Raw genomic sequence first — 9,719 nt, forward strand, 5'->3', positions numbered from 1 at the left:
GTGCGTGTGACCTGCTGCTGAGAGTTAAGATCCCGAGAAGACGCTGATGGGTTTTGTTTATGCTGAGTTTCACTCGGAATGGGGGTAGCGGTCGTGTCATGGGCCTTTCCCAGTGCAGGCTTCGGGCAGGGGCTTGTGCCTCCCACTGCCTCCTTTGGAACGTGCCTCCTTGGGTCTCTGAGGCGGCCGGATTTGTTTTCCTCCTCATGCTACTCCTGCACTGCGATTTGACTGCTGTTGGGATGACCGAGTTTGTAGCAAACTCCTAATTTTCTGTTTTCTTGCTCGATTCAGGATTTCCCTATTCTGTGCCAGACATGTCTTGGAGAAAACCCGTATATCCGAATGGTACGTGCCCGACAGACCGTGCAGTTCTCTCCTGCCTCTTGGCCCTGGAGCCGTGTGTTTCAGGCACTAAAATAAGCCTGAAGTGCTTATTCTAAAGGAGGAGGTGCTGAGTTGGTCACACACTCCTAATTAGTTGGTTCTGCTCGACAGGATTTGGTTCCAGCTGTTGTTGGTAGGTGGTATTGTGGCGTTAGGTGTGTCACTTGAGAATAATTTGGTCAAAAAGGAGAGCAAGATGGTGTAGGGAGTCTGGAGTGTGGGAAATATCAGAAATCAAAGGTTTGGTGCTGGTGAGTTGTGCGACATGGAGAGCAGCAAGCTGCTGCACTGTTAATTAGCTTAACACAGCTGCCAGATTGGGAAGAAGGAGATATTTCAAAACCTGTCTGTTTTCAGGGACTTATTTCCTGTAATGCTATCTTTGCTTAAAAAGAGCTGCTAATATTCTGCCTCATTACTTCTTTTCATCAAGGTGTGAGGTGGGACTTGCAATACCATGATGAATATTTCTGAAACAGAAATGGATTTGAGAGGTTTTGGGGGTTTTTTTTGTCCTATTGACCTGCCAAACTATAAGCCCAAAACACAGGAGGGAACGAGTCTAAATGCAGCATAATTAGGAAAAAAAACACTGTGCTGTAACATGAATGATATTTTTCATGTTATTATGTTGAATTGATGATAATTCATCTTTTTGTTTCTGATTATCTTTCAGACCAAAGAAAAATATGGAAAAGAATGCAAGGTATGTTTGTCTTTTGAAGAAAGAATGTCTAAATTGATGCACATCTAGGAATCATGCATATTAACATTAAAAAAACCCATCAGCTTCAGAAAAGTGCTTATCTGGGTTAACAGATAAAATATTTCTGCAACTACATAAATTTTTAGGACAGTCTGCTGTGTGCTTTGTTAGCTTGTCTTAAAATAATAACATTATTGAGGGCTGTTGAGGGAGACTGAAGGTTTGCTCACATTTGTCAGAATTAGGGTTTGGGGCTGCTGTGCTATATTTGAAGGTGTTTCAGTGTTTTCAGCAATCTCCTGGTTTCTCTCAAGAGTTTGTTTTTCCTCCTAAGTGGTGCATGAAGAACAGGGGTTGAGGGCATGCTGTGAGTATGTTATTTGGGGCTACCTGGTGATTTCTGTTAGCTGGGTCAGAAATAAGGCACATTTCTGTCTCAGACAGCAAGGAGTAGTGTTGTCATCACTGAGGGAAAGGAGGTTTTTCCCCTTTTATCCATTGTCATCTGAGATGGGGAGAAAGAACATACTGAAATCTTGCTTCCCTCCCTCATTCTGCAAGCAGTGGGAGCAGATCCATCACTCCACCATAAAGGCAGGGAGCAGTAGTCATGTTCTGGAGCAGACATCTCAGCCTCTCACTGGGCCTGGTGACTTCTTTACACGTAACATCTCTGATAGCTCTGTGCTGACATCACCTGGAATGAAGGAGAATTTCCTTTTCTGTTGAGAGGATCTGCTTTCAGGTTCTGCTTTTCATTTGGGTTATTATAATAATAAAAAAACACAACAAGGGAAAAAAAAACCTTCCTGAAAATGGCTGCGGTCAAAGTAAAGCACAAATAGAAACAAATAGTTGTTGAGTTCTGCATCTTAGCACTAAACCGAAGGAATTGTGTTCCCAGCTTGCAGAGTCAGATGTGTTAGGAGTTTGCAGCTTCCCTGAGGGCGCAGGGTGGTCTCTCCACTGCTGTGTGGCAGTGACAGGGGCGTTGGCTCTCTCACAGATCTGTGCCAGGCCCTTCACCGTGTTCCGCTGGTGCCCGGGCGTTCGGATGCGCTTCAAGAAGACAGAGGTGTGCCAGACGTGCAGCAAGCTGAAGAACGTCTGTCAGACCTGCCTGCTCGACCTGGAGTATGGTGTGTACCCAAACCTGGCAACTGGGAGAACAAGCTCAAGTGGCAGCCTCTGAAATGGAAGTTCGTGGGATGTCTTTCAATGTGTGCCTGCAGAATCGTTAGGGTTGGAAGGGATCTCTAAGATCACGGAGAGAAACCATCAACCCAGCACTCCTGTGACCACTAAACCGTGTCCTGAAGTCCACATCCACGTGTTTTTTGAAACCCTCCAGGGATGGTGACCCCACCACCTTCCTGGGCAGCCTGGCCCCATGCCTCACCACTCTGGCAGGAAAGAAATTCTTCTGAATATCCAACCTAAACTCCCCTGGTGCAACTTAAGTCCATTTTGTCTCATCCTGTTGCTAGTTACTCAGGAGAAGAGACCAAGCCCCATCTCACTCCAGCTTCGGTTCAGGAGGTTGTAGAGAGCAATGAGGTCCCCCCTCAGCCTCCTCCAGACTAAACAACCCCAGGTCCCTCAGCCACTTCTCACAAGCCATGTTCCCCAGACCCCTCACCAGCTTCATTGCTATTCCCTGGACCCACTCCAGCCCCTCAATGTCTTCCTCATCCTGTGGCACCCAAAACTGGCCCCAGTGCTCAAGCTGTGACCTCCCCAGTGCCAAGTCCATGGGCACGATCACTTCCCTACTCTTGCTGGGGACACTTTTTTGGTACAGGCCAGGCTGATGTACTTGGCATGGCTGTCTCTGGACAGTCTTTGAGAAGAGCAGGTCTTGATCACCCCTCTCCTGAGGCTCAGCAGTGTGCTGTGCCCGAGCAGTCCGGGAGTTGCCACTGCCTGTTGCAGGCTGCAGTAACTATTTCTGCTCTTTCAGCTTGTGCTTCATACGACTTGTTTGGGACTTTTTTTGTTTTCTTTTTCATCCTAGGTTTGCCTATTCAAGTCCGGGATGCAGGACTCTCCCTTAAGGATGAAATGCCCAAATCTGACGTCAATAAAGAATACTACACCCAGAACATGGAACGGGAGGTGAGAAAGGCTGGATGAGGAGGGAAAGGGGAGGAACAGTGTCATTTATCTCAAAATTGCTTGCTTGCTCTGGTGCTGTGTGTTGGTTTTCAGTGGTGATTTATGCCTAATTCTTTGTGTTTTCACTGCTGGTTAGATTTCCAACTCCGATGGCACGAGACCAGTCGGTGCACTGGGAAAAGCAACATCCACCAGTGACATGCTGCTGAAGCTGGCACGGACCACTCCCTACTACAAACGTAACCGTCCTCACATCTGCTCCTTCTGGGTCAAAGGAGAGTGCAAGAGAGGAGAGGAGTGTCCCTACAGGTACGGCGATGATTTAAACAGCTGACCTGTTCCCCAGAGTCAGAACGGGCTCCTCCTGGGGCTGTGAGAGCAGGAGGAGCCACAGCGGGCAGGAGCTGTGCTGTGACAGGGGGTGGGGTGTGTTCAGCTGGCACACAGCACCGCTTGGTGCCCCTCTGCCCCGGCGAGCTCCTCTGCAGGGAACTGGCTGCCTGGTCCTGCTGGAGAGGGGGCTGCAGCTCTTCCCTTCCACGCTTCGTTTTTCCCTTCCTGGCGTCCTCTTTGTGTTTGAACAAGAGGCCGTTTGAAATGCGGCTCTTGTGTTCTGTAGAGCTGAACGCTGAGCTGTCACAAGTGCCATTCAGTCAGGACTGGAGGCAGCCCTGGCTGCAGTTTAAGCTCTTGGGGCTCTTTGTTCCCTTTTGGCACACTTGTGTGAAGGGCGTTAGGCAGATAAGTGCTCGGAGGCTGTTAGAAGGGAGAGCAGCAGCTGGAGTCGCTTGGCCCTGCTGCAGCTGTGCCTGGGGTGGTGAAACATTTGTTTGCTGAACCTTAGACATGAGAAACCCACGGATCCAGACGACCCTCTGGCTGATCAGAACATCAAGGATCGTTACTATGGCATCAACGACCCCGTGGCTGATAAGCTTCTGAAACGAGCCTCAACCATGCCTCGCCTAGACCCCCCTGATGACAAGACTATTACTACCCTGTATGTTGGAGGCCTGGGAGATACTATCACTGAATCAGATCTCAGGTGGGTTGGTGAATTTGTATTGTCCTTGCCTTATGATTTGATGCTTTGATTACTGCTCATTTTGAAGCAAGGAAGCCTTTCTTGCAAGGAAAAAAAAACCCCTAAATCTAGTTTTCTGTTCTCTTAGTGGGGAACTGGTTGGTGGGAGGTGCAGAGGAGTACCAGAATGGTGGAGAACAGATAAACAGGCACACTTCAAATGCTTTGATTAAAATTTCTCTCTTTAAAGATGAGTCATCCTCCTGAGCTGTTGGAGATGGTGTATTACCCTTCTTAGAAGTAAATCCCATCACCTCTCTCTAGCTAACTGCTGAGAAAAGCTGCTGCAGTGTTTTTAGAGCTCTATAATTGCATAGAGGGGCAATAAACTTGGTTTCTAATGGTTAGTCCAAACTGGTGATGGAGAAAAAAAGCATCTGAGCATCTCTGTTTCAGCACTTGATGAATCCTACTCTGCTGTGTGCCCTGGGGCTAGGAGGAGTGGGGGTTTGTAACGATTTTCTTTATTTCACCCCCCCCAGAAATCACTTCTACCAGTTTGGGGAGATTCGGACGATAACGGTGGTGCAGAGGCAGCAATGTGCTTTCATCCAGTTTGCCACCCGGCAAGCTGCAGAGGTGGCTGCTGAGAAATCCTTCAACAAGCTCATCGTCAACGGTCGCAGGCTCAATGTCAAATGGGGAAGGTGGGTGTGGGGGAGGAGGCCCCGAGGACACCACCACGGGGTTCCCCTCTCAGCTTCTGCAGCGCTGTTGTGCGGGGTTGGGTGTCACACTGGAGTAGATGCTGATTTGGTGATTAGTTGGGGTGCTCTTGCAGCTTGGTTTCCTTTCAGCAGTAGGATCTGGGTTGGGGAGTGCACAAATTGTGTGAGGGATTTCCTGGCTGAGGGTCACGGCTGGGTTTTCTGATCCATCCCTTGCAGGCACTGTTTGCACACTTTGTATCAGTTCTGTGAATATTTCATCTTCTTGAAGCAATGAATCTGGATTAGATAATGTGGAACTGTCGTGTTCTGAATGTCAGCCTGTCCTGCCTTTTCTCATCCTTATTCCCAAACTTTTGTCTGGTTTTCAGGTCCCAGGCAGCAAGAGGAAAAGACAAAGACAAGGAAGGTACCACAGAATCCGGGATAAAGCTGGAGCCAGTTCCAGGGCTTCCCGGAGGTGAGGGCATTGTTTCCAGCTCTGAAACACCTAATGCTGAGCTGCTCCAGGAGAGAGGCTGGTGTTAAAGCTCTGTGAGCAGTGACAGAGGTGGGGACACTGGGGAGCCCAGACCAGTCCCTTAGGGTAGGTTTGCAGCAGATCTGGCTGGCATGGGAGGCAAAATTTGTCTAGAAGCAAATTCTTGATGAGAAGAGATTTTTATGTGATAGGTAAAAAGTCAAAGCTGAATTAAAGTGCCTTTGGTCTGAGATATTGGCAACATGTATTTGAAGGCTTAGCTCATGTTTTCCTCATCCCCTGAGCATTGTATGATGGTAAAAGCAAAGCTGGTTTTGAGTGAAATAAAATGGGGACTGTTCAGGGGTTGCAGTACCATAGTGGCAGCATTTTGCCCTTGTGGAAGAACTGTCTGTGCCTTCTCTCTGAAGGCAGAACCTCTGCATGTCTTGACTGAAAGATTTATTTTTTTTTTTCATAACCACTGTGTGCTTTTCCTGCAGCTCTGCCCCCTCCTCCAGCTGCAGAAGAGGAGGCTTCTGCAAATTACTTCAACCTACCTCCGAGTGGCCCTCCTGCCGTGGTTAACATTGCCCTGCCACCACCTCCTGGCATTGCTCCACCACCACCTCCAGGTACCTGTGCTTCCCCTCCCAGTGGGGTGTCTAACGTGGTGTTGGCCACTCTGGTCCTCCTTGCCTGGGTGCACTGTAGTGCTGGTGTGTGCCCTGGGCTTGTTCCCCTCAGTCCTGATCATACAGTGTAAATAGCTGATCTGAAGTGAGCTGTCAGCACAGTTCAGGTCATGGAGCTGCCTGTTGGGGTGTGTTTTCACTTGCAAACTCTCAGGCATGTCAGAGCTCCCTGTTACTGGTCCCAGGACCTGCTTGGTGCTTTTGCTGGCTGTGGAAACTCCACACTAGCCTGAACTCCCAGGGGTAATTCTGCAGCTGGGTGAACGCCAGCCCACGTCTGGCTCTGCCTGTGTGTAGCTATCCAGAGACCCTTTTTTATGGGATGTCAGACTGTTGTGGGTGTTCACTTTGCTCCACGCTTGAGTAGAAAGCATTTAGGTAGGTGTCAGAGACAGCAGTGTGGTCCTCCCAGCTTTTATCTGGGAGCAAGGATGTGCTGGGTAAGGATTGCCCCCAGCTCTTCTGGGAAGAGGGGGTGGAGTCTGGGGATTCGAGGGATCACGGGAGATGTGCACCTTCTGAAGGCACAGCTGTGAGCCAGCTGGTTTTTGTCTGTTTTCAATCCACACTGCCTGTTCTTTGTCTGAGGCTGCCAAATTTTGTTTCTGCAGGTTTCGGGCCACACATGTTCCACGCCATGGGGCCCCCGCCTCCCTTCATGAGAGCCCCAGGCCCCATCCACTACCCATCTCAGGACCCCCAGAGGATGGGTGCCCACGCGGGGAAGCACAGCAGCCCTTAGCACGTCCTGCAGCCCTCCTTGAAGTAAATGTTATTTTCTAGTTCCCGTGGTAGCACCAGATGTTGAGCTAGAGAAGCCTTATTTCCCTGCTCGCTGACGCTGGGCGAGCCCAGCTCCGTGTCTCCACTAGCTAATGGGGTTAAATCCACCCCAGGTCGTTCATTTTAGGGGGGTGGGGGGTTGGGGGCAGGCAGAGGAGATGTTGGGGGCTGTGGATCAGGTGGAGCAGGACTATGGTGAGATCCCTGTAGCCCGTTTGCACCCTTTGGAAATAAACTTCTGGAAAAGAACCAAAACCGACCCCTTTTCAAGCCTGTTGGATATCCTCAGCCTGAACGCTGTGGACAGTTTAAATGTAACCAGGGACTCCTCTGTCAGGTAATTAATTACTTATTATTCTAATGAGGTATTAAACCAGGACTGAATAAGAGCTGAAAAACAAGCAGGTAGATGTGCCAAACCCATGGCTTTGCCTTACCGTAGCCACAGAATTGTCCTTTTCCCTCACTTCTTGCTTAAAACCCAAGCTTTTGTTGATGCTTCACTCCTAATCCTGCACATCCTGAGCAAGAGGAGCGTTGGGTGATGTGAGCAGCCCCCAGCTAGAAGGGGTCAGGCAGTGACAGGTCAGCAATGGGCACTTAGTAGCCAGGGGAAAGTCCCCCTGGTGGCCCTGCCATGTGTGGCTGCCGGAGGAGGGCATGGGGCAGCTGCAGGCTTGTCTGGGCTACGTTTAGAGCATGAGTTGGGCTTTTGAGGCCTGTGGATGGAGTCTTCTCTAAACTGAGAGAGATCCCACCTCATCCTGCTTTGGTAAGATGTGAAACCTTTCTCTCTGTGCCCCACCTGTAGCACTTGCCCAGGAGCAGCCGTGTCCTGCCGGAGCCCGCCGTGGGGTGAGGCGTGTACCCCACTGAGGATTGTGAGTTTATCTGTATGTCAGCTGCTTTCGTGTGATGGATCTGTGGACATCTTTCTGTCAAGCAAAGCATGACGGGACCTGTTCTGAAGCTTCATTTGCTTGTTTAAAAAAAAAAAGCAACATTAAAACATTTGAATTTTTCAACACTTTGCTCAGACCCTGCTTCCCGGAGCACAGTGGCCGAGGACTTTGACTTTTATTTGGCTGCTGCCAAAGCCAAGATGACTTTGGGCAATGACAGCAGGTCCACTTCCAGCTTTATGTGCCATCCTGTATGGGTGCCACAGGTGCTGCCAGCCCCGCCAGGCTGTTAGAGGTGACAGCAAGGGCCGTGGGTGTACTTAGTTCAGGTTTTTGGGCCACCCCAGAGCAGTGCTGGTGGACGGGTAGAGATGTGCTTGGGGGCTGGGGGGCTGTGGTGTTTGCTGCTGTCCTGGCCCTGACTCTGCTGCTGGGGCTCTGTGCCCACCAATCTCAAAGGCAAGCAGACTTTACACTGTCACAATTTATTTATTATTTCCAGCCAGGTCCCCAGGGGTACACAGGTTCTTCAGCTGATGGGCAAGAGAGGAGACAGAGGGGTTTGGAACAGGACTGTAGTGGAGCATCATACATTTTTAATGTTTAAGGAACAGACCTCTATTCCTTTCTCCTTGTCCTCTCCTGCTTCCGTGGGAAGAACAGAGCAACAAAAGTTGCCTGCCTGGCTGCTGTGCTGCAGGATTTGCTCTGTGCAGCATTACCAACACCCCACAAGTGGGGCAGCCCTGAGCTGCATTTTTACCACAGAATTTACTTGCCCAATTTAACCACATCACCTCCTGGTGGTGTGACCTGGTGGTCACCTCAGCACCAGCAGGGCTGGCCACGGCCTGATCCTTACTGACCAACTAGATGAAGCAAATCTGGTGTGAGTCAATCCCAGGGCCGAGGTGCTGAAGCAAGGCATGCAAATAGCAGTAGGAAGGGGAAATAGCTGCCAAGTGCTAGCCAGCAGCTTGTGGAGAACAGGGTGCAATTTTCCAACTCCCAGCATTCCTCTCCCGTGTATCCCAGTTGTGCTGCCTGGGTAAACGGGCAGATTCCCAGTTCCTCGTTGGGTTTTGCTGTCCAGCCAAGCTCAGGGTAAGTGCTTTTAACGTGCCAGTGCCTCCAGTGACTTCTTTTGCTCCTGCTCTTCAATTATCACCTCCTCTCTCCGTCCTGGCCGGAATGGCAGATGCAGAGTTGTGCTGAAGGTGGAATTTCTCTGCAATGGCACCAGCTGTCGGGGTGGGTTTTGTGTCAGTGGAGAAGCAGTGAGAGGCTGGTGTGGAGCTGGCAGTCCTGCCCTTTTCCATGAGGCAGAGCAGAGGGCAGGCTCCACGGGGCGTCTGGCACGGGAGCTCACGGGGACTCGGCCGGGTGGCGCGGCACGAGCTGCCCTTGGGACCATGGCTGGCTCGAGGGGGATGTGAGATGGTCCCAGACTTGTTCCAACCCCGACGAAGAGGATGATGACCCGAGACCACCAGCGTAGCTTTCGGGAGGAGTCCTTCCTCCCGCTCCCCTTCCGTGTGCAGCGCGAGGAAAGCGGGGCGGGGGGCGCTACAGCTCCTCGCTCTCCGGCAGGATCCTCACCCACCCCTGCGCCGCTCTGTTGAAGTTGGGTCTGTGGGAAATCACCTCCAGGGCGCTCAGGCTCTCCAGCTCCACGGTGGGCAGGGAGAAGGGGTCGCTGAGCAGGGCTCTGTCGAACGGGGCGGGGGTCCTGCGGCAGGAGAGGCAGCAGATTGTGTCACCCGGGGGTGGAAAGAGGAGCAGGGCTGGGCTGACTCACCCGCAGCCCAGCGGCCACCTCCCCATGCCTGCAGCAAATCTCAACCCTCCTCTTCCCCCCCAGGCTGCCAGCGGGGGCTCTGTGAGCCCAGAGAGGCGCTTCCCTTGAACAGAGCCAGCCC

At 51.1% G+C, this 9,719-nt stretch overlaps 2 protein-coding genes across 2 annotated transcripts in view; one reads left to right on the forward strand and one right to left on the reverse strand.

Annotated features, from left to right (window-relative positions):
* Positions 1 to 294: 294 nt before the first annotated feature.
* Positions 295 to 7,144, forward strand: RBM22 (RNA binding motif protein 22; the record flags this gene model as incomplete). Its single annotated transcript, XM_008949075.1, has 10 exons — positions 295 to 348; positions 1,064 to 1,093; positions 2,100 to 2,232; positions 3,108 to 3,208; positions 3,345 to 3,517; positions 4,053 to 4,253; positions 4,775 to 4,939; positions 5,332 to 5,420; positions 5,924 to 6,055; positions 6,727 to 7,144. Coding segments are annotated over 10 exons (1,209 nt in total), but the record flags the coding sequence as incomplete, so codon positions are not given.
* Positions 7,145 to 9,366: 2,222 nt separating this feature from the next.
* Positions 9,367 to 9,719, reverse strand: part of MYOZ3 (myozenin 3) — a gene marked incomplete at its 5' end in the record, with an annotated part of 3,780 nt that continues 3,427 nt past the window's right edge. The window contains one exon of the mRNA XM_008949076.1: positions 9,367 to 9,529. Within this exon, the coding sequence (XP_008947324.1) occupies positions 9,367 to 9,529 (163 nt within the window). The remainder of the gene's footprint in view (positions 9,530 to 9,719) is intronic.

The sequence above is a fragment of the Merops nubicus genome, unplaced genomic scaffold, assembly GCF_000691845.1.
Source record: "Merops nubicus isolate BGI_N331 unplaced genomic scaffold, ASM69184v1 scaffold18971, whole genome shotgun sequence".
In the NCBI taxonomy this organism is placed as follows: domain Eukaryota; kingdom Metazoa; phylum Chordata; class Aves; order Coraciiformes; family Meropidae; genus Merops; species Merops nubicus.